Source organism: Carcharhinus amblyrhynchos, chromosome 8 (assembly GCF_965287045.1).
Source record: "Carcharhinus amblyrhynchos chromosome 8, sCarAmb.v2.hapA, whole genome shotgun sequence".
Lineage (NCBI taxonomy): Eukaryota > Metazoa > Chordata > Chondrichthyes > Carcharhiniformes > Carcharhinidae > Carcharhinus > Carcharhinus amblyrhynchos.
Genome location: NC_137331.1, coordinates 13,159,053 through 13,184,418, shown reverse-complemented (window position 1 = coordinate 13,184,418; position 25,366 = coordinate 13,159,053). Strand labels below are relative to the sequence as shown.

Below are 25,366 nucleotides of genomic sequence, written 5' to 3'. Positions count from 1 at the left end.
TTGTAATCTTAAAAGCAGCAATCTATTTATCATAATTAATAATATGCATTATAAGCCCACTGACTCTCACCAATACCTCGACGACAGCTCCTCACACCCTTCTCTGCACTCTGTGGCAATCATTTTATGCTCCTAGTTCCTGTCTTTGATTGCTGGTTCTGATGATGCAGCCTTCCATCATAGGAGATCTCTGTTTCCTCAACTGAAGACTCCTCACAACTAGTTGACATAAGAAAAGAACTAACAGCAGGAATAGGCCATCTGGCCCCTAAAACCTGCTCGACCATTCACTAAGATCATGGCTGATCTTTTCGTGGACTCAGTTCCACCTACCCTCCCATTCATCATAACCCTTGATTCTTTTACTGTTCAAACTCTATCCATCTTTGCCTTAAAAACATTCAACAAGGTAGCCTCAACTGCTTCACTGGGCAAGAAATTCCACAGATTCACAATCCTTTGGGTGAAGAGTTTTCTCCTCAACTCAATCCTAAATCTGCTCCTCCTTATTTTGAGGCTATTCTCCCTAGTTCTGGTTTCACCCGCCCAGTAGAAACAACCTCCCTGCTTCTTTTTTATCTGTTCCCTTCATAATTTTATATGTTTCTATAAGACCACCCCTTGTTCTTCTAAATTCCAATGAGTTTAGTCCCAGTCTACTCAGTCTCACCTCATTAGCCAACCCTCTCAACTCTGAATCTCCTTTGCACCCCCACCAGTGCTAGCACATCCTTCCTCAAGTAAGGAGACCAAAACAATGCACAGTACTTCATGTATGGCCTCATCAGCACCTTCTAGAGCTGCAACATAACCTTCCTGTTTTTAAATTCCATCCCTTGAGCTATGAAAGATGAAATTCCATTTGCTTTCTTAATTATCTGTTGCATCTGCAAACCAACTTTTTGCAATTCATGCATAGAGACATCCAGATTCCTTTGCACAGCAGCATGTTGCAATTTTTTACCATTTAAATAATATTCTGTTTTGCTGTTATTGCTACCAAAATGGATGGCCTCGCACTTACCAACATTGTACTCCAGACCCTTGCCACTCACTTAAACTATCTATATCCTTCCGCAGACATTCATTATCCTCTGCTTACTTTGCTGTACCACTCATCTTAGTGTCATCTGCGAACTTTGACCCACTACACTTGGTCCCCAACTTCAAATCATCTATGTAAACAATAGCAGTCTCAACACTGATCCCTGAGGCACACCACTAGTCACTGATCACTAGTTAGTCCAACCGATTTATTTGATAGTAAACTCACAAGCTTTCGGGTTAGCCCCATCGTCAGGTGTTTGGAGAGTTCTGGCCTCAGATAGAGCATATAAAGGACAGACAGTTTAGAGATTACTGATTAGAATGCGAATCTTTACACCTAACCTGCTGTTCAAGTCCTGAAGTGGCTGACAATGTGTGTGGAAGGAGCACTGATCATTTCTAGATCTCCTCCTGCCAACCAGAAAAACACCATTTATCCCCACTCCTTACTTTATGTTAGTTAACAAATCCTCTATCCATGCTCATACATTACAGGTCATGCCATACACCTTTACCTTATGCAGCAGCCACTTGTGCAGCACCTTATTGAATGCCTTCTCGAAATCCAGATAAACCACAACCGCTGATCCACGTTGTTGACTGTGCTTGTAATGTCCTCAAAGAATTCCAGTAAATTAGTTAAATATGACCTGCCTTTCATGAACGCATACTCCGTCTGCCCAATCCGCGACATCTCATGATTTCTTCGTTGATGATAGATTCGAGTAATTTCCCCGTGACAGTAGTTAAGCTAACCAGTCTATCATTATCCACTTTCTGTCGACCTCCTTTCTTAAACAGTAGCATCATATTTAGTTTTCCAGTCTACCGGAATTACCCCAGAGTCCAGTGAATTTTGGTAAATTACCACAGGTGCATTTGGTATTTCCCCTGCCATCTCTTTTAGTAAAAAGTCTGACAACACCAGGTTTTAGTCCAACCGATTTATTTGATAGTAAACTCACAAGCTTTCGGGTTAGCCCCTTCGTTGGGTGAATGGAGAGTTCTGGCCTCAGACAGAGCATATAAAGCACAGACAGTTTAGAGATTACTGGTTAGAATGCGAATCTTTACACCTAACCTGCTGTTCAAGTTCTGAAGTGGCTGACAATGTGTGTGGAAGGAGCACTGATCATAGGTTAAAGAGATGTGTATTGTCTCCAGACAGTACAGTAAGTGAGGTTTTGCAAACCCAGGCAAGTCACGGAGGTTACAGATAGTGCGACATGAACCCAAGATCTCTGTTGAGACCGTCCTCATGTGTCACACTATCTGTAACCCCCGTGACTTGCCTGGGTTTGCAAAACCTCACTTAATGTGCTGTCTGGAGACAATACACATCTCTTTAACCTGTGGTCAGTGCTCCTTCCACACACATTGTCAGCCACTTCAAGACTTGAACAGCAGGTTAGGTGTAAAGATTCGCATTCTATTCAGTAATCTCTAAACTGTCTGTGCTTTATATGCTCTGTCTGAGGCCAGAGCTCTCCATTCACCTGACGATGGGGCTAACCCGAAAGCTTGTGAGTTTACTATCAAATAAATCGGTTGGACTAAAACCTGGTGTTGTCAGACTTTTTACTGTGTTTACCCCAGTCCAACGCCGGCATATCCACATCATCTCTTTTAGTACCCTGGGATGCATTTCATCTGGGCCAGAATTATCACTTTCGTGATAATGATCATTTCTAGATCCCCTCCTGCCATAGCCTCCTTGTCATCAATTTTTGGCATGTCATTTGTGTCTTCCACTGTAAAGATCGACACAAAATACCTGTCCACAGCCTCGGCCATTTCCTCATTTCCTACTATTAAATCCCCTTTCTTATCCTCCAAAGGACCAATATTTACCTTAGCCATTCTTTTTCGTTTTATATATTTGTAGAAACTTTTGCTATCTGTTTTTATATTCTGATCTAGTTTACTCTCATAATCTAGCTTACTTTTCTTTATAGCATTTTTCGTAGGTTTCTGTTGAGCTTTAAAGATTTCCCAGTCCTCTAGTTTCTCACTAATCTTTGTCACTTTACATGCATTTTCTTTCAATTTGAAATCCTCTTATTTCCTTAGATAGCTACAGCTGATTGTCCCTTTTCCCACAGTCCTTCCTTTTCATTGTCATATACTTTTGTTAAGCACTGAAAAATCATTTTGAAAGTCCTCCACTGTTCTTCAATTGTTCCACCATAAAGTCTTTGCTCCCAGTCTACTTTAGTGAACTTCTCCCTTATCCCATTGTATTCTCCTTTGTTTAAGGACAAGGCACTGGTATTGAATTTTACATTCTCACCCTCCATCTGTATTTTAAGTTCAACCATACAGCGATTGCTCCTTCCAAGAGGATCCCTAATTGTGAGATCATTAATTATTCCTGTCTCAATACACAGGATGTGGGGATGCCAGCATTGGACTGGAATAAGCACAACACTGGGTTCAATTGGTAGCTTGTGCTACCAAATAAACCTGTTTGACTTTAACCTGGTGTTGTGAGACTTCTTACTGTAATTACACAGGACCAGATCTATGATTGCTTCCTCCTTTGCAGGTTCGAGAAAACTATTGTGAATACATTCTATGAACTCTTCCTCAAGGCTGCCTTGGTTTGACTAATCAGCATGGAGATTAAAATCCCCCATAATTGCCATACCATTTGACTGGGCCCTCAACTGTGAATGTCGCATTTTACACACTTCTGCTCCTCTCCCACCCTTTCTAGAACCAGGATAGGGATTCCCTTATCCTTTCCTTCTACCTCATCAGCCCCCACATTAAACAGGTCATTTACCACCAACTCCAGTGTGATGCCATCGCTCAACACATTTTTCTCTCCTCTCCTTTCAGCATTCAAAGGAACTGTTTTCTCCATGATACTTTGGTTCACTCTTCACTCACCCCCCGCCCTCCCCCAACACCCTGTTCCCTTCCCATGGCACTTTTCCATGCACAGGGGTGCAACACGTGTCCTTTTACGTCCTTACCCCTCACTGTCCAAGGCCTTTATCAAGTTGAAGAGATTTAGTCCATTGTATTCGCTGATCAAAATATGGTTTCCTCTACACTGGGGAGACTAAATGCAAATTGGTGACTGTGTTGCAGAACATTCAGTCAAAAAGAAAGGCCTAAGCTTCCAGTGGCCTGTCTTTTTAATTCTCCACCTTGTTCTCATGCTGACATTTCCATCTACTGCAATGTTTCAGTTAGCTCAGAGTAAGCTTCATGGACAGCACTTTATCCTTCAACTGGGTACTTCACAGCCTTCCAGACTTGATAGGGCATCCAACAATTCAGACCATGATCTCTGCCCATTTTGTTTCCTCTTTTTTGCTAGTTTTGGTTTTTTTCTTATTTTTGCTTTCAGACAACAGCACACCTGTTCTAGGCACATAAGAGAAAATGCCGGAAAATCTCAGCAGGTCTGGCAGCATCTGTAAGCACAGTGAAAAGTCTGACAACACCAGGTTTTAGTCCAACCTATTTATTTGATAATATACTCACAAGCTTTCGGGTTAGTCCCTTCGTCAGGTGAATGGAGAGTTCTACCCACATCATGAGCATCTGTAAGAACAGAAAAGAGCTGATGTTTTGAGTCCCGAAACCTTTATCAAAGCTAAAAGGCATAGAAAGTGGGAGATATTTATACTGTAGGGTGAGAGAATGAAAGATGAGTCATAGCCACAAAAACAAGAGGAAAGGCTGCTAACGGCAGTCCATAAAGAGAATAGAAGGTGTGAAAGGCTGAACAGCTGAGAAGCTGCAATGTTCCAGTGCAGCTCAATGCAAACCGGAAGACTACATCTCATCTTTCGGGTAGGCACATTACAGCCTTCTGGTCTCAACATCAAATTCAGCAAATAATTAGCTCTGCTCCACTTTGTCTTCTTTGTTTCCCTTTTATTTTTAATTGATCTCTATCTTTTCTTTCTTTATTGCCTTTCTCTATTTTTATTTCCCGCCACTCTTTCCCCCTATTTTGTCCCCCCTTTTCTTACCTTTTCTCCCCCTTTGCTTCCCTTTTCCACCTTTTTCTCATTTTATCTCTCTCCTATCCATCTCCCCCCTCCTCCCGCATCTCCATCCATCAGAGCTTATTCTCTGATTTCAGCACATGCACACTGGAATGAATTGGACACAAGAAGTGATGTGTCAGTAGCATGGGGGTTCCCCACCAGCAGAGGCAGACACACTAGGCAACACAGCACTGTTTCCTCTATGTGCCCTATGAGAGTGGCAGCGAGGTCTTCCAATGGTGCATGGTCCAAAAATACACTGAACAACTCTTTGCAGGACTGTCCTGTGAAATCATTGTTCATATTATCTGAGTCTGTTGTCTTACAATGCAAGAACATGTTTGCGTTTGGTCCTCGATAGTATCAGGACCACACATTGAAGCCCAACCATGCTTAAATGCAGATTCAGGGTCAACAAGGGACCTTACATGGGTCACCTACTCTCTACCGACGGTGGGAAACGAGATCCTGATAAGACAATGGCAATGGAAAAAATGTCCATTCCTGAGGACACGCATGCTGCAAGGTCCTTCCTTGGTATAGCAAATTATTCATCCACGTTCATTCCCTGCTACAACGACCCTTCCATCAGCTCCTCCACCAAGATACGAATGGTGTTGGCAAGCGCACCATATTGCTGCATTCAACAAACTCAACCCAGTGCTGTCAGCCTCTCTGATGTGACAATACTTCAACATATGAGTCAGCGATGAAGAGGTAACGCCTGAAGACTCTAGAATTGCTCAGGAAGTCAGGTGCTCTGGAGCCAGGCCAAATGATGAGGGTCCAAACCACACATGGCCACAACAAACCGCTCCACAACCAGCCAGCTATGTGGTTACCTCAGATGGTGTTCTCTGCATCACGGGCAGGCATCGCTTGTTGCAGGTACTTGAACCAGTACCGCAAAACATCACAGAGTCAAACACATTATGTCTGTAATCAGTGCCCTTTGCAGTGGTGAAAATGGACTATCCTCCTGAGGCCAATGCAACAAATTGTGCAGCCACTAGGCATACCACAAGGACGCCTGATGCCATCCATCTTGAGGACAACTACTCAAGGGCATCATAAACACAGCCAAATGGCACAATCACGCGCTCAGGGTGCCTGAACAGGACAAATTCAAAGTTCAGAGGATCGAGTTCACATCTGGACTGTTTTTTTCAGAAAGATATGTAATGGGCTATGCACCGAGTGCAGCAGCCCACATCAATGCTCTTCGTTTTGCGAATAGTGGGGATGTTCAGTTGCTGGACATGAATTGAGTGCATCTCAAGTGTTGATCCAACCACCACTGCACATGCGCAGGAGGGCGACCGGCGCTTGCGCACGCGCATTTCTCCCTCCCACCCAGCGCTCGCCGCCTGTGCGCACGCGCAGCAGGGCGCGCGCGCTCCCCCCAGCGCGGGGCACGAGGCGGAGTGGGCGCGTGCCAAACTGTCGGATCTGACGCACGAGTCGGTGTCGGAGGGCGGGGCGAGGAGGAGGCTGGGGGAGGGTTTGAATTTACAGCAGCTTTGGCAGCGAGCCGGCTCTGTGTGTTTGTCAGAGCCGATCCGAGCGAAGAAAGGAGTGTGAGGCCGTGGGCTATGTTTGATCCTGCCGACGAATTGAGTCGGTGAAAGGCAGCTGAACTCCGTGACCTGGCGAATGGCTGCTTGATTTCGGCTGAAGGAGTGGAAGCGGTGGGGGGGCGGTGCCGCCGGTAAGACAACTGCGCTCCTGGGCCCGGCGCTCGCCTGCTCAGCCCCCGCCACAGACCGCCTTCTGTTTGGGTGGATCCCGCGCCGATCCTCGGCGCCTGCAAAACCCTCTCGTTCTCTGTCCTGTTGCCTTGGGATTGTGGCCGCGGTGGATTGAACTGGAGTGAGGCAGCAGCGCTGTGTTGTACCAGGCTGGGCCCTAGCGCACCGCACCGCTGCAGTTTACACTCAACCTCTGGCTCCTCTCCAGCGTAACTTTTTTCTGAAAAATGGATCTAAACCTGCCGAGTTAGTTTGAGGTGGAGTGGGTTTCCTTGGCGACAGCTGGTGAGAGGGCAGTCATGCTGCATTCCTGAGTAATTCGCTGTCAAACTTCAATGCACGGTTACGAAGAGTCAGTGGGACACGGGTAATGGGAGATCAGTGTTAGATTAGGACACACTGCTGCCACATCAAGTCCTGCTTGGCAGTTCTTATCTACTTTGATTACTGCCCTACCCTCTTAACTCTTTAACATTCATACACTTGTGTTTACGTTCTTTCTGTGGCCCATTTTCCGAGCTCCAACTTTGCAGCGCTTTTTCCTGTTAACTCTTTTGTGTTTTTCGCCCTTTTCCAGCCACCCCTTCCTTTACATGGGTGGTAATGCCTCCAATTGCACTGATTTTAAATCCTCAAATCCCTTGGTTTTCAAGTTCTGCTCTTTTCAGACCTCTCAATGAAATTCACCTTTTGACCAAGCTTTTTGGATGATCCTTTTTTGTCTCTTGGGTTTGATTTCTATTTTCATCAGATTTCTGTTAAGTACCTTGGGATATCTTTCTAATTTGAAGCTGATGTATAAATAAAGCGGTGTAACACTTCACAATAAACCTGCAGTTGAGAATATTTTTAACTTTAGTATTGCTGTCTGTTTGCACAATGAAAGTGCAATGAATATGCATTGAAGTAACTTGATGTTACATCTGATCTCTGGAACACTATGAAAAGTGGAGCTGCCCTCTACCTTCCAATTAGTGTGTCTCTGGAATCTGAAGCAATCAGGCCATTTTTTAAAAAATATATTCTTTTGTGGAATGAGGGTTGCTGGCAAGAACAGCATTTATTGCCCATTCCTAATTTCCCTTGTGATTTGCTCGGTCATTTAAAGAAAAAAGAACAGTACAGCACAGGAACAGGCCCTTTGGCCCACCAAGTCTGTGCCGACACAGATGTTTCTCTAATCTAATATTTTCTTACCTCTGCTAGGTCCATATCCCTTTATTCCCTGCCTATTCAGGTATCTATCCAGATACCTCTTGAGCATTGTTATAGAGTCTGCTTCCACTGCTTCCTTCGACAGTGCATTCTGGGCATTCACCAACTTGTGTGGAAAATTTACTCCTGCCATCTCTTTTAAATTTGCCCTGCTTTCAACTTATGCCCCTTTGACCCTGGGAAAAAGATTCTGACCATCCATTCTATCCAAGCTTGTCATAATCTTTCAGAAGGCAGTTGAGAGTCAACCACATTGCTGTGGGTCTGGAGTCAAATATAGATCAGGCCAGATTAAGGACAGCAGATTTCATTCCAAAGGCCATTTGTGAATCAGATGGGTTTTTATGATCACTGTGTCTCCTGCCAACACAATGTGGCCATGCAAGATGGCTGCCAATACCTTCGTGTGCAGAAACCAATGGTGTCATTTTTAGGAAACAGTGTTGGTTGGACCTTACTTGAACCATGAAGCTGTTAACCTATTTTCTGAGCCCAGGAGGGTGGGGGAAGGAATCAAGCGTGGCCGTCCCATGGTTTCAGGGATATGGCTGCAATCCATTTGCAGCTATGAGGCTTGTTTCCAATGACGGACTCGGATTAAAGAGAAGAGGCTGTGGGGTGAGAGGTTCAAAAATTGCGGGGAAGCCACAATTTCAAAGAGACTGCTTCACTTTATTAAGAAATGTTAACTTGATGCTGCCAGCAACTAATATTTGCAGTTCCAAGTTGTGATGATGGTGCGTGAACTATGTTGCATGTGGTCCCCAAAAGGCTTGAGTTTGCGCTTGCAGTTATGGATGCGTTACGCTGGCAGCAAACAGACTTTTACAACAAATAATTATAGTATAATGCTCACCACTACTGAGACCAGCTTTTTAATTTCAAATTTTATTAAGCAAATTTAAATTCCACCAGCTGCTGTTGTGGGATTTGAACCTATATTTGCAGAACATTGGCCTGAACCTCTGGGTTATTATTCCAGTGATATGACTACTAGGTCACCATCTTCCCTCAAATATTTCAATAAAGTTGCTTGTGGTTTGTCATTCATATGAAAAATGGAGTCAAATCACTAATCTGATTCTTGCCTTAATTTACAATTTTAACGTTGTAAGAAAGAAAATAGTTGGAACATAACATTGAAATTTGATTGAGATTAAAGTTTTGTTGGAATGTATTTCCATGAAATAACTAATAAGAACACAAAGCATTTGTGTTTATTCATTGAAATTAATGTGAAGCTTCGATGGGGTTTGCAGATAATTTGCCAATTAACGTTGAATTGTGAGCATTAAATTCATAACCCATATGTATATTTCCTGTAGAAGAGTGAAGTTTGTAAAAAGTTTTATTTTGTGTTCACAGCGCAACTGTGGAAGGAGTTCCTTTATAAATGGTATTGATCCTACGGTCTTAAACTTGTAGAAGATTGTCTATACGTATCTGGAGAGAATGGGGACACCTGGAGCTGGAAGGAAACGAACACCAATTAAAGATAGATTCTCAGCTGAAGATGAAGCCCTGAGCCACATTGCCAGAGAGGTTGGTTAAAATTTCATTTTGGACATATTTAGATGATTGTAATCTTGCTATGATTGTTGGTTATGATGGGACATCATTGGCTTACCTTAAACATATGCTTTAAATTTTCTTCAAATAGGCTACACCATGTTGTCAGCAGAGGCTTGTGATATATTTTGTATGAACTAAATTGCAGTTCTTGTGGCGCAAAACACAATTTCAGCATCGGAAAGGAATACTGTGGCATTCTGAACAATTGTATCTGTTGATCTCCAAATTGAATTGAGATACAGGAAGTCCTGGAATTTCATTTTGTTCTATCTTGTGTAAGGGTTATATCTTAGTATTCATGATTTACTCAGCTGTCACCTGATCATGTTTTGTCATGTCAAATGTGTTAAGTAATAATTCATGAGCTAATGGTTAGGTGTCTCCTTCTGTTTGCATTTTCTAAAACAAGTTTTCTACGGTGCATAACATGCATTAACTTTTCAAATTGTTAGATGCTTGAGTGTTGACCAGAATCTGTAGGAGAAACAGTATGCATTTGCTTACAAGTTGGAGGGTGGTACAATTTGTCCATAATTTGAGCATGCACAGATGAATGGGGTGAGTGGGTGGCATGGTGGCACAATGGTTGCCACTACTGCCTCATAGCGCCAGGGACCCGGGTTCAATTCCAATCTCGGGTGACTGTGCAAACTCCACACAGACGTTCTCTCTACGCCTGCATGGGTTTCCTCTGGGTGCTCTGGTTTCCTCCAACGGTGAAAAGATGTGTGCGTTAGGTTGGTTGGCCATGATGAATTGCCCCTTTTAATGTCAGTGGGATTGGGAGGGTAAATATGTGCATTTACAGGGATCGGACAGGACCTGGGTAGGATTGTTGTCGGTGTAGGCTCGATGGGCCAAATGGCAACCTCCTACACTATAGATTCAATGACTCTGAGTTCAGGTTGGATATTCAAAATTGAAGAAATCTGTACCACAACTTATTAATTTGCAGTTCAAAGGTACAGTGAATACTTTACTAAGTGGTGGGTTGGCAATTTCAATATTTTATTGAAGTTGGCAGCACTACATGCTGACCAGAAGAAGCAGGAATGCTTCCACCTCTTGCTCATAGAAAGGTCTTAAGGGATTAGATGTCCTTTTTCCTCCTCCCACCCCTGTCCATTAGCAGCTTTTTTTTACCTCTCCATCACATTTCTTGGTATGTCTAGCACTAATTGTGTTCTCACATTGCTTGTATATGCTGAGTTGTTGGTCCATCGTTATCATGAGGATCGCGACACTATCAGCCATTTTGAGGCTGGTTGCGGTGTGTCTGAAGATGACTGATCAGGCCAATTCAGGCACGGAATGTCCTGGCACATATTGGACAGACTTGTGTAGACACTGTAGTTGTTGCGCTGGTGGCTCTGGACTTGGCGCAGCTCGCGCTTAAGTTGCGCTTCAGCAATACACTGTTTTGTGCCAGCGTTTCCCAGGTGGTCGTGTCAATGTCAAGTGACTTCAGGGGGGCTTTGAGTGTGTCTTTGAAACGTTTCTTCTGCCCTCCATGCGAGCGTCTTCCAGCAGAGAGATCCCCAAAAAGGAGCTGCTTGAGGACGCGCTCATCTGACATACGGATGACATGACATGCCCACCGGGTCTGCGCTGTCATCAGCAGTGTGTGGACTGATGGTATACTTGCTCTAGAGAGAACTTTGTGTCTGGTACTTCGTCTTGCCATCTGATGCGTAATATTCTGCGAAGACAAGTCATGTGGAAATGATGGAGTTGTCTTGCATGCCTTCGATACACAGTCCACATTTCACAGGCATACAGGAGGGGGTAGTGAGTACCACGGTGCTGTAAACCTTCAGTTTAGTTGCTGGGCTGATTCCTCGACGTTCCCATGCAGTGGAGCACAGTCTATCAAAAGCAGAGCTTGCCTTTGCTATTCTGCAGATAACTTCTGCATCAATAGTCACTGCTTGGGAGAGGGTGCTGCCAAGATAAGTGAACTGGTCCACTGCCTGTAGTTTCTGCCCTTTGATTGTGAGTTTGGGTTCTGTGTATGGTGCATGAGGAGCAGGCTGGTGCATCACTTCAGTCTTTTTAATGTTGATGGTGAGTCCAAAGTTGTCACTAGCCGTGGAAAATTTGACCATGCTGACTTGCATCTCTGGCTTTGAGCCAGCATATGGGGCGCAGTCATCAGCAAAGAGGAAATCTCTCAGAACAGTCTCTTTCACTTTGGTAATAGCGTGAAGTCTCCTCAGGTTGAAAAGCTTCCCATCCACTCTGTACTTGGGGCTCATTCCAGCAACACTGTCCTTGAAGGCGTCATTCAGTGTGGCAGTAAACATCATGCTGAACAGTGTGGGTGCGAGCACACAGCCCTGTTTGACACCATTGGTGACTGGGAATGCCTCAGAGGATTCTCTGCCACCCAGTGCTCTGGCCATCATGGAACTGGCGTACCATCTGAATGAATTTGCGGGGGCAGCCAAACTTTGATATGATCCTCCACAGGCCTTGTCGGCTTATAGTATCGAAGGCTTTCACAAGGTCAACAAAGGTTGTGTAGAGCTCATGATTCTGCTCCTGACACTTCTGAAGTTGGCGCGCAGCAAAAGCCATGTCAGTAGTCCCACGACCTTTGCGGAAGCTGCGCTGTGTCTCTGGAAGCAGGCCCAGCTCCAGATGAGTGACCAGACGATTTAGCAGGACTCTTGTGAGGGTTTTTCCTGTGATGGAGAGCAGCGAGGTTCCTCGGTGGTTGTTGCATACTTGCTGATTGCCCTTCCTCTTGTAGAGGTGTACGATGGAAGTATCTTTAAGTTCCTGAGGAATGGATCCTTGTTTCCAAAAGGACTGGAACAACTCGCTGAGCTTCATAGATCTCTGTGGGTATGGCATCTGCCCCTGGGGCTTTGCCGCTGGATAGCTGGCTGACAGCTTTTGTGACTTCGGCTACTTCTGGTGGGTCATCCATGACACTGTTGATATCAACCTGGGGAATCCTGTCTATTGCCTCATCATTAATAGATGATGGTCGGTTGAGGACGGCTTCAAAGTGTTCAGCCCATCTCTGCAAGATCTGAGCCTTCTCTTTAATGAAAGTTGCACCTTCTGTACTTGGGGGAACTCCCGAGAGATTGAGGTCCATAGAGTGTTGAGGGCTCCATAGAACCGTTTCAAGTCGTTTCTGTCAGCATATCCCTGTATTTCATCTGCCTTGGTGCTCAGCCAGAAATCCTGCATTTTACGCAGTTTATTCTGGACTGTCCTGCGAGCGCTGGTAAAAGCATTTTTCTTGGCAGCTGAAGATGGGTCGTTCTGACAGGCCTGATGAAGACGGCGCTTTTTAACAAGTGGAGCCTGTATCTCCTTGTCATTTTCATCGAACCAATCATGCTGCTTGCGGGCAGAGGGCCCGAGCGTCTTCAACGCAGATATATGGACAGCATCCCTGAAGCGTTCCCAGTCGTCCTCAGCACCGCCTGCAAGGTTTAGGTCAGCAAGCTTGATTTCTAAGTCTTCAGCCAGTGCTGAAGCTATGCTGGGCTGCTTTAGCTTGGCCGTATTGATTCTTTTCATAACCTTACTTCCTTGTGGTCGCCTCTTGGGTCTGATGCGGAGCCTCATTTTGGAGGCAATGAGCCTGTGATCTGTCCAGCAGTCAGCACCACACATGGCTTTGGTTACTCTGACATCCTGCCTGTCTTTTCTCCTGACAATGACATAGTCGATAAGTTGCTAATGCTAAGAGCGGGGCTGCATCCAGGAGGTCTTGTTGCAGGTAGGCAGACGGAAGGTTATGTTGGCGATTAGGAGATCGTGTGCTGCACAGGTATTCAGTAGGAGTAGGCCATTACTGTTACACTTGCCCACTCCATGCCTCCCAATGACTCCCTGCCAGATTGCAGAGTCACACCCTATTCTTACTTTGAAATCGCCAAGCAAAATCAGCTTGTCGGTACTGCTCATTGCTGATAGGGCGTCTAGTTCTTCGTAGAACTTGTCTCTCATCTTGTCCGGGTAGTTCGTTGTGGGGGCATAGAAACTGGGATGGCTTGACTTCTGTTCTGTAGCAGAAGCTGTAATGTCATAAGCCGGTCGTTCACGCCGTTGGGTAGACTATCAAGTTTCCGAACAAAGTGACTCCTGACGGCGAATCCAACTTCAGCATCACGACGCTTATCGCTGCCTTGACCGCTCCAGAAAAAAGTGTATCCACCTCCAGTTTCAATCAACTGACCTACGTTGGCAAGGCGAGTTTCGCTCAGGGCTGTAATGTCAATGTTGTATCTTGCAAGCTCTCTGGCAACTAAGGCTGTTCTCTCTGGTCTGTCTGCTGTTGGGTTGTCCAAAAGCGTGCACACGTTCCAAGTGCCAATGGTAAGCAGTGTCACCTTTGTGTTTTATTTTGTGTGTTCGACCTCAAGATGGGATCCCTGCCAGCTGCGGTAAACTGGCCAGGGTGTAGTGAGGCAGGCAGTGTGTGGGCACCTTTTCTAGCCCCTTGCTCATTTCACGGAGGTGAGCAGTGCGTTCCTGAAGAGGACCACTTAGTCGCCCAGGTAGACCCCGAGTTCCACTGCTGCTTCGGTCAGCGGAAAATGACCATTAGACCTGAGCCGCCAGCGTGCAGGTCCGTGACTGCAGGTCCGTGACTACAGCTCCCAGTGTATCCACACCTGCTTCGCCGCTCGCCCATCGCCACAGGACTTCAAGGGTTGAACAGGGCACTGATGATGATGGTGTTGAAACTAGTACTTGATTTGGATTAAAGTGAGGGAGAGTTGCTCAGCCTCAGTGGATGACTAGGACGTCCTCTGTCTTGACCTGCTCCTCGTGTTCCACGACGCTTGCAGAGACCACCTTCTTGTCCGTTGGACCTTCCATTGGTCTCATCTGCTCAATCCACCGGACTCTGTCTTCACATGCTGGGATAGACATCTCCCTATCTCACCGAGGGTTGAGACCCATCGGCTACCCTTACCTGGATTAGCCAGCTTGTTGCGGCCGTGCCTGGGGTGTGGCCGCTGTCGCGTGCAAACAGCTACGGGGAGCCGCAGGTGAGAGCTGAGTGCCAGGAGGGGACCAAAGATGGACAAACTGCCCTGAAAGGACGTGACATGTTCCGCCACCAAAGGTATTACCCCTCCCTGACACCCCACACATGCTAGTATACGCAGTGTTGAAATGAAGTGATTTTTCCAAAGTTAAAGATTGCTAAAACTAAAGCTGTATCCTTGGCCTCTCTGTAAGCACTATCAGCCTCTCAATTCCATCCACCCCATGGTTGTAGTCTCTTTCTGTCTTGGCATCTATTTATTTTTCTGATGCTTCTTGGAAGGGGTTGCTTTAGGAGGGGCTGCTACTGCTTTTTGAGGTTCTGATGTTGCTCATTTTCTAGGGTAACAATCAGGATTGGCACGCTGAATGATTTGTTTGTCTGCTCCATAACCCTGAATTATTCAACCCCTGATAAAGCTTAATCTGACTTCAGCATGAACTGGAGTTCAAATTGCTGATTTAACCAGTCGCTGACATTCAGATGCTCAATGTGAGGAGGACTCAAAAGGCTCTTCACGCTGTTCATCAAAACAGGCTTTTTGCTTGAAAAGGACATACTTGCCAGTTAAGCAACTACGTAACTGTTTGTGCTGTGATCATAAAAGGTGATTGGACCACAGATTGAAGTAAAATAATATGACTTTAGTCTGTACACACAATGCATACCTTCTCTTTCTCACCCTGGAAGTTCACGAGTACATAAATACATGTTCAGAGTAGGGAAGGATATATTGGCCAAAATGCAGTCCATAAGCAAGAACTAAGAGTGTACAATCTGCAGTTTAATGACTTCTCTTGCTTCAGACTAAATTGGGGGTCTCGATCCTTCTGATTTAAAGATGTAGACAACTGAGTTGGTTGCTCTTTGAGAGGTGGTGGTGCTGGGTTGGATTCTTTCTCTGTCGGCAGCAGGTCTTGACATTTTAAAAGGACGGCCAAAAGGGAAGAGGAGGTGGTATTGTGCTGATAAGGCTAGGAGTAGTAAAGGAGGATTTCGGATTGCAAAAACAAAATGTGGAATCTATTTGGGTCAAGTTAAGAAACAGCAAGAGACAGTAAACATTGGTGGAGTTGCTTATAAGTGGTGTTGGTTGTGGTATTAATCAGGAAAATAGAGAAACATGTAACATGGGTAATACAGTGACTTCAATCAGCATATAAACTGGGCAAATCTAATGAGAAATGTTACTGTGGAGGATGAGATTCTGGAGTGTTTGTCTTTTTTAGAGCAGTGTGTGGAGGAGCCGACTGGAGAACAGGATATTTTGGATTGAGTATTATGTAAAAAGAAGGGCTAAATTAATCTTTTTGTCAACAATTCTTCAGAGATCAGTGACCATAGTATGAAATTTTACATTGTTTGAAAGTGAGGTTAATTAATCTGAAGCCAGTGTTAAATTTGAACAAAGGAAATTATGAAGGTATAAGGGGCGAATTGGCTGAGGTGGATTGGGAAAAACCAGTACACAGGTAAGAATTATTACATAGTTTACAGCAGTTATGCATTCCTTTGAGGTACAAAAATCTAACAAGAAGTGTCAGTCAAGCATGGCAAATGAAGTATTAAAAGAAAAGGCATATCAAGTTTTCATAAATAGTAGTAAAACTGAAGACTGACAACATTTTAGAATGCAAGCAAAGGAAGACCAAGAAACTGATCAAGGGAGAATAGAAGATGAATGTAAATAAGCAAAAAACCATAAATTGTTATATTGTGATGCAAAAATAAAATCTTTAGTTAAGACAAATCTGGGTTCATTACATGCTGAGATACAGAATTTTTACAGTGCACGTGCTTCTGCATTTGGCCCACTGTGCTGTCTGATGAGCATTCTATTAAGTTCCACTCCCTGCCTTATGCTTGTAATTTGGGGAGGCTTTTTTTATTGTATTGTCACTGGGCGATTTAATCCAGAAGCCCAGGGTAATGCTTTGGGGACCCAGGCTTGAATCACACCATGGCAGATGGTGAAATTTGAATTCAATAAAAATCTTGAATTACAAGTATAATGGTGACAGTGAAACCGTTGTTGATTGTTGTGAAAACCCATCCAGTTCACTTAATGGGCTTAAGGACAGAAATCTGCCATCCTTGCATGATCTGGCCTACATGTGACTCCAGACACATGGCAATGTGGTTGACTCTTAATTGCCCTCAGGGATGGGCAATAAATAATGGCCCAGCCAGTGATGCCCACATCCCATGAATGAATAAATCTTGCACGTTTTATTTTCATAGTAATCCAGTTTCCCTTTTGAATACCTCAAGCTAACCTGCCTCCAAGACCTTTCAGGAAGTTCATTCCAGAATCCAACCACCCTTGGGGTGAAAGCATTTTCCCTTGTATCCCTCTTATTCCTTTTGTCAGTTACTTTGAATCTGTGCCCTCAAGTTCTTGATGCTGTCTTGAATGGTAACAATTTTTCGCTGTTTACTCAGTCCATACCCCTATCAATCTCCTTTCAGCTGTTTTTTCTCCAAGGAAAGCAGTTGCAATCTCTTGAACACATCTTCGTTGCTACAGTTCTTTATCCCTGGAAACATGTTTGTGAATCTCCTCTGTACTCCACTGCCTTCACATCCTTCCTCAAGTATGGTGCCCAGATGCAATGCTCCATAGGAGACCTAACCAATGTCTTAAACAGGTTCAAAATGACCTCCTTATTCTTGTACTGAATGCTCCAATTAATAAACTTTGTGTATATGTTAACTGATAATTTAACATGCCCTGCCATCCTCAATGCACAGATCCCTTTGTTCCCACATCTCCTTTAGAGCTTCTCACTTTATTTTTTCTGGCTCTCCATATTTCACCTGCCAGAATGAATCACTTCACATTTCTCTGTATTGAACTCCATCTACCACTTCTCTGTGCAATCACAAACTTGTCTACTTCCTTTGAAATTAAAGGCTATCTTCAGGACAGTTGACAACATTTCAATCTTTGTATCATCTGCAAATTTTGAAAACAACAGTCTCGATCATGAATATGCATCAGGAAGAGCAGGAATCTCAACACTGACCCCTGGAAAACTTCACAACAGACCTTCCTGCAATCTGAAAAACAGCCATTTAGTAATATCATGTTTTCCATCGCTCAGCCAATTTCTTATCCCAGCGCTGACTATCTGTTTTATTCTATGTGGTAGAATTTTGCTCGCAAGTTTATGACACTATCAACTGCCCTGTGTCACTGCCTTTTGAAAATCCATACACATCACATCAACAGATTGCCCTCATCAGCCTTCTCTGATATCTGCTCAGAAAAATCCAAAGTTAGTTGAATGTGATTTTCCCTTAATGAATTCATGCTCTTTCCTTTATGATTTTGCATTTGTCTATTTGGCCTGAGCTACAGTTTCCAGAAGTTTCCCTACCACTGATGTCAAACTGAGATCTGTAGTTGCTGGCTTTGTTCTTGCACCCCTTTTTTGAACAAGGGTATAACATTGACAGTTCTCCAGTCCTCTGACATCTCTGTGTTCAAGGAAGACTTGTGAGATTACCACTAGTTCCTCCTGCAGTTTTCACTCTCTCTCTCTCTCTCTCTCTCTCTCATGTACCCTTGGATGCATTTCACCCAGTCCTGGTATGTTAGCTGTTTTAAGTAAAGGTAGCTTTTCTTAAGTTGTCTCCTCAATTCTAATTTTTTTCTCATGTACCAGTTATCTCCTGTCTCACTGCAACCTGGATAGTATCATCTTCCTTTGTAAATATAGATGCAAAGTACTAATTTCTCCTACCTCAAAGTGCAAATCTCCTTTTTAACCCAATCTCTGTTTTACCATCATTTTTATTATTTATATTTTGAGATTCCATTAGCTGCAAGGCTCTCTTCATGCTCTCCTTGTTTTTATGTTTTTTTCACTTCCCCTCCGGTCTTTCTATATTCATTCTGACTTTTCATTGTATTTTCTCTTACAAATGTCATACATTTCTTCCATTCATTTTCACTTCTACTTCTTGTCATCTAGGGCACTGAACTTATTCTCCTTCAGGGAGCATACCTTGATATCACTTTGAAGGCTTTTTCTTTGAATCACCATGTTTTCTGCCAACGTTTGATTCCAACTCCGATGCATTCTCATCTCAACAAAGTTAGTTTTTACCCAATTAATTATCCCTGCCCTGGGTTGTTCCTTATCATTTTCCATGACCAACCTATGAGACAATGGTCACCATCCCTTAAATACTCACCCACTAATATTTGATCCACTTAAACCAACTAACTCCCTAGAAACAGGTTGAACAATATTTTGGACTGGAAATATTCTGCTGTGGAAAATTATCTTGAATATATTTCAAGAATTTATGTCCCTCTTGACCCTTTGCGTGATTTCTAACTCAGTCTATATTTGGATAATTGAAATCCCCATTATAATTATTCTAAAATTTTTGTACCTCAATAGTTGCATTGCAAATTTACTTTGTTTCATCCCTTCCACTCATTAGTGGAATATAGAGGGATTTGGGCCAAATGAGGGCAGTTGAGATTAGCTTAGAGGTTTAAAAAAAAAGGCAGCATGGACAAGTTGGGCTGAAGGGCCTGTTTCCATGCTGTCAACCGCGATCATCCTAGTGATCTGTTTACCATGTGCACCAATCAGTGTTATGGCATCTTTTTCTATCCTTACCTATGGCAAAAGAGATTCCGTCCTTAACCTCCCTGAAACATCCTCCCTCTCCAGTGCTGTATGGCAGATGGAATACAATGTGGCAAGCATTAAATTATCCATTTTGGTAGGAGAAACGTATGTGTCAAGTATTTCTTAAATGATGAGGGATTAAAACATGTAGATGTACAAAGGGACCTGGGTCAGTTAGTCTGAAACCTAATGTGCTGGTGTAAGAAGCTGTTAGGAAGACTGATGGTATGTTAGCCTTTATTGCAAGAGGATTTGAGTATAGGAGTAGCGTATGGAACCTTGGTGAGACCTCATCGAGGGCAGTGTGCAATTTGATAACCTTGTCTCTCAAAATGTTACTGCCATCAAGGGAGTGCAATGAAAGTTCACCTTCTCCTTCTGCTTCTATGTTCCAAGGGTGCCCCTTGATCACAGCCAGTAAACAGGTGATATGGAATGAACAGGAGAGAGGGATACCACTTTGGTCTTCTCCCTAAAGTATTTGTCCTCACTTTTGCTGTTTAAAAACTACCAAGGATTGGCTTAATATGACTTAGCTTCTCCAACTGCCAGTGACACTCGAAAAAAAAATACATTTGTCTTTGTATTCCAAAGGTGACTTGATTAGCCCATATCTAATTTAGTCAAGGTCCTCTTGTCCAAATGATTAATTCTAATGTCCTGTCTCCAATAGTTGAATACCTGAGATGATTGTATAAGATGCTGTGCTAATGTGGCAGGAGGTATGAGCTTGGCACACTTTCCTAAAATGATTGTCCTTTATGGGCATATCATGGACTGACTCCATTCTGATGATTGGAATGTGGGATATATTGAAATGCATTAGGGTTAGTCATCTTGTGCTTTGAATTCAAGTCACTTCCGCCTGTTTTTAAAAAGTCTGCTTGTAAAAGTTAAATCCATTTTTTCAGCTGTTAAGTTAAAAATCATTATTTGACATAAAGCATTATCTTCATTCATGCAGGAAGTATCTCCAGCTGCAGTTACTTGAAATCTACATTTCGGAGCTGGAGTTACATCTGATGGCATTGGAGCATTTGCAAGAATGAGATGTTTGTAGATAGATGCCATGTACAGTGAGGTGATAAAGACTGCAGACACAAAGGGAGTGGATGACAGCCAGGTAGTGCTGAAGTTCTCTGGCTCCATCCCTCTCTCTAACAAGTTTTCTGTTTTAGATCCTGTTGGCAAAGGTGCTTTTTCAGGTGAATGCAGCAGGTGCCAGGTCCTTGGCACCACAAGTGGCTCAGCTGCATGGGACGGGGTGGAAGAGACCAAAAGAGTGAGAGCAATAGTGACAGAGGATTCATTCTTAAGGAGAACACACAGATGTTTCTGTGGCTGCAGACGAGAGACCAGGATGGTATTTTGTCCCCCTGGTTTCAGGATCAAAGATACCATTAAACTACTGTGGGACATTGTCAAGGAGGAGATTAAACAGCCAGAACTTGTGGTCTACATTAGTACCAATACAGCTGGTAAGAAGAGGAATGAGGTCCTGAAAGCTGAATATAGTGAACTGGACAAATTAAAAAGCAGGACCGCAAAGGTAGTAATCTTAGGATTATTCCCAGTTTAAGTACTCGTGAGAGCAGAAATAGGCTACGATAGATTACATTAAATGCATTGCTACACTGATGGTGTAGGAGGGAGGGATTTGTACTCCTGAGGCATTGGGACCAATTCTGGGAAGATGGGACCTGTACGAGCTAGACAGATTGCACACCAGCAGAACAAGGACCAATATTCTTGTAGGGTTATTTGCCAGTCCTGTTGGGGAGGGTTTAAATTTGACTGACGGGGGAAGGAACCTGAGTGGGGAAACAATGGGGGCTAGCAGGAACTGGGGCCATAGTACAAAAAACGTGTAACAAAAAACAAAATTTTAAAAAACCAGCCTAAAGACAATGTATCTGAATGCATGGGGTATTTGCAATAAGGTAAACAAATAAGGTAAACAGTGCAAGTTGAGATCCGTTGGTACGATATTGTGAGTGTGGAGACATAACTGCAGAGTAACCGAGGTTGAGAACTGAATACCCTTGGGTATGCAATATTTCATTGAATCCCTACAGTACCATTTGGCCTGCACTGACAAGAATCCCATCCAGGCCCTATCTTAACTCCGAGTATTTACTTTGCTAATCTCCTTGACGCTAAGGGGTAATTTAGCATGGCCAATCAACCTAACCTGCGCATCTTTTGTCTGTGGGAGGAAACTAGAGCACCCAGAGGGAACACATGCAAACTCCACACAGTTCCTCAAGGCTGGAATTGAACCTGGGTCCCAGGCATTGTGAGGCAGCAGTGCTAACCACTTGGGAAGGACGTGGGGTTGTTAGTTTAAAAATTTAATCAGTGCAATCCTGTGAGAGGATATTGGCTCAGAAAACCTAGGCGTAGAATCAGTGTGGGTGGAGTTCAGAAGCAACGAGGGATGGAAAAAATTAGTGGAAATAGTCAGTAAGACTCTGAACAATGGGGATGGCATTAAGCAGGAAATTCGAGATGCATCTAACAAGGGTGCTTCAATAATCATGGGTGACTTGAATCTACATACAGATTGAGCAAATCAAATAAGAAACAGTACTGTGACAAATGAATTCTCGCAGTCTATATGAGATGGGTTTCGAACGGCATGTTGAGTAACCAAGTAAGGAATGTGCGATTGTCCATTTGATATTATGCAATGAGAAAGGGGTAATTAATCTTACTGTGCGGAGTCCCTTAGGGAACAATGACCATAATAAGATAGAATTCTTCATTAGGATGGAAAGTGAAGGAAGCCAAATCTGAATAAGGGAAACAAAGCAGGTGTGAATTGTAAATTGGAGAACATCACTCAAAGGCATGATGGTGGTTAGAATGGCTAATATTTAAAATGTGAATATATGTATTGCAACAGTTATAAATTCCTTTCTGGCATAAAAACACAACAAGTGGCCCAACCATGGCTTACAATAGTGATTAAGGATAGTATTAGGTCCCAAGAGAAGTCATGTGAAATTCCAAGAAAAAGTATCAAACCTGAGGATTGGAAGCCAGTCAGTATTCAGCAGAGGAGGACAGGGATTGATTAGAGAAGGGTGGGAGAAGGAGTATGAGAGTAAACTTGTTTGTGACGTAAAAGACTGTAAAAGCTTATATAAGTATGTGAGAAGAAAAAGGTTAGTGAGCATCAATATGTTCCCATGACAGTCCAAAATAGGAGAATTTATAATGGAGAATCAGAAGTAATATTTCCAAGTTTGCAGATGACATGAAACTTTGTGGGAAGATGAGTGGTGAGGATGACATTAAGAGGCTTCAAGGTGATTTAGACAAGCTGAGTGGACAAGTACAAGGCAGATGCTGTTTAACTGTGACAAAGGTGAAGTTATCCACTTGGGATTGTGAAACAGAATAATAGTATTGTTTCATTGGTGATGGATTGGGGAATGTTGATATGCAGAAGGACTTGGGTGTCCTCAGACATCTGTCACTGAAAGCAAGCATGCAGTTGCAACAAGCAATTAAGAAGGCAAATGGTATGTTGGCCATTATTGCAAGTGGACCTAAGTACAGGAGCAAGGAGCAGCTGAACAGGGCCTTGGTGAGACTACACATGCAGTCTTGGGTGCAGTTTTGGTCTCCTTTATCCAAGAAAGAATGTACTTGCCGTAGTCTGAATGCAGCGAATGTTCACCAGTCTGATTCCTGGGTTGGCATAATTTTTGTGTGAGGAATATGTATGAGGAATGAGTGTATCAACTCGACCTGTATTCACTGGAGTTTAGAAGAATGAAACGGGATCTAATTGAAATGTCTAAAATTTTGAAAGGCCTGGATGTACTGGATACAGGAATGTGTTTTGTTTTTTGTGGGGATGGTGTGATCTTGAAAAAGGGTCACAATCGCAGGGTAGGCCATTTAGTACCGAGATGAAAAGAAACTTCTTCACTGGGAGGATGTTGATACTGTGGCATTCTGTACCACAGAAAGCTATGGAGGTCAATTCAGCCAATATATTGAAGAAGGAAAAAGATCAATTTCTAGACTCTTAAATGTGTCAAGTGGTATGGGGAGAACACTGGAATTTGGCATTGAAATAGAAGGTCAGCTGTGATCATGTTGAATAGCAGAACAGGCTGAAAGGACTGAATTACTGACTCCTATAACCAGGGTTTTGAAAATTTTGAATGATGTTCACTAACTGCTAAATATTGTAAGGTAAACCAGTAACTGTTAATAAAACTGAATGAAAAGTCACAAGGAGCTGTGAAGCTTTTGTCTAAAAATAAGTTGATGTATCTGAAACGCGGTTCCAGCTTTTTATTCTGTCCTTTATACGTAAGCTCTAAATAATAAACATTTGGAAATCCTGAGAGGAGGAATGTTTGCTCATTGGGGAATTAAGAGGGAGGTCAGCATGTCCAATTTGCAGGACCATTACAACTAATTCCACAATGCAAAAGTTCGATAAGCAGCAATGTAAAATTATTTTGGTGAAGGTTGACACCAGAGCAGGATTGCCCATCACGACATCTTTCATGTTTACGTGACCAAACAGGGCTTCATTTTAATATCTCAGCCAAAAGACAGCATTTCAAACAGTTTGACATTTTAGTTGGCTTTTGCCTTGAAATGGGGCTTGAACTATACACATAATCTTTTGACTGTGAGGCAAGAGTAGTCATCAAAAGCTTCTGACCAGCTAATGGGAAGTACAAGAATGTTTTGTACTTTAGCACTGTTGCGATTTATGTCGAAACATTAGTAATATGTTGCAAGATACCCATTCAGTATGAAGTTACAAATTTATTTAAAAGTTATTGCAGTCTTAAATCACATTAATTTTTTAAAGTGATGTATGAATCACTGGAGAAAGGTTGTGTGAAAGTCATGTTCAAGTGCAGAAATGGGTCGTTCAAGTGTCAGATTGGCCTATATTTTCCTTGCCTGATCCATCTCATCTTGTCTTCTAAATTGACAGGTAATAAGCTTAGTGTGTGTGTTAGGTCAAATATTAATTTTCTAACAAATACTTCATGACAACTATTCTAAGCATGTATTTCCATCATGACTTTGCTTTTATCACAAACCACTTTTCCACTGAAACTCTTATTTTGGCCATGATTTCTCCAGAATCCACTGGTAACTTCACTGGCCATCCAAGTTCCTCCCTTCATGAACTACAATATGTTCGCAGCTTAACTGATTGCATTGTAGCCCTTTAATAAGTCTTGCTTTTCAAGCATGCCTTTCTTCACCAACATCTATTGGCTCCCCATGCTCCACTTTTCAAGAAAGGAAGGAGATAGAAAATAGTGAACTGCAGGTCAGTTATCCTAACATCGCTTATTGGGAAAATGCTAGAATCTAATATTAAACCATATGATACAGGAGTAGAATCGGACCATTTGGCTCATTTTTCCATATTAAGAAGGTTTAGCAATGCACTTAGAAAAGCATTGTATTAGTAAAACAAGTTAACATGCTTTTATCCAAAGGAAATCCTATTGGACAAATTCATTCTAGTTTTTTTTAAACGTGTAACCAGTAGGTGTATCCAGTTGGTTCTGTTGCTGTTTTCGATGACTGGAATGTGGATCAGAATAATGCCAACAACACAGGTTCAATTCCTGTTGCAGCAGAGGCAGAGTTGGGATCTGCTTCCTTACTCATCCTGCTCTAGAGAATGGAAGGAATGGCAAGCCACCACTGACAAAAATTGCCAAGAAAGCAGCTCGGGGTGAACCCATCAGCAAACAATGACCCAAGGACTGCCTTCGCAGAGCATGTGATTGAATAAATTAGTAAAATAATGAACGGAAATGAGAGGATTTCCTATACTTGGATTTCCAAAAGGCATTTGATAAGGTGCCAAGCAAAAGGCTAATGCTCAACATGAGGTCTCATGGAGTTGGGAATGATTGTTTCCTTTTCGTTAACCTGAGTATTGGTATAAATGGCGCAATTGAAGGGACTACTGAAGTGCTGTAAAGATCAGTCCAACTATTTAGACTTAATATTAATGTCTCGGATGAGAGACGGACAGTCATGTCTCAACTGTACAAAGCTAGATGGAAAGCTAAGTGTGCGGAGGGCGGGTGCATATAGAAACAAGTAAAT

The 25,366-nt window shown here is 43.0% G+C and overlaps 1 protein-coding gene across 9 annotated transcripts in view; it reads left to right on the top strand.

Annotated features, from left to right (window-relative positions):
- The first annotated feature begins 6,551 nt into the window (after window positions 1-6,551).
- Window positions 6,552-25,366, top strand: part of lrrfip2 (leucine rich repeat (in FLII) interacting protein 2) — a 184,630-nt gene continuing 165,815 nt past the window's right edge. For 8 of the 9 annotated variants that reach the window (XM_080193711.1, XM_080193708.1, XM_080193710.1 and 5 more), the window contains exons 1-2: window positions 6,552-6,762; window positions 9,383-9,559. In XM_080193711.1, the coding sequence (XP_080049837.1) occupies window positions 9,470-9,559 (90 nt within the window). In that variant the 5' untranslated portion in view covers window positions 6,552-6,762; window positions 9,383-9,469. Of the gene's footprint in view, window positions 6,763-6,817; window positions 7,088-9,382; window positions 9,560-25,366 lie in introns of those variants that run through there. The other variant, XM_080193703.1, reaches the window with a different exon arrangement.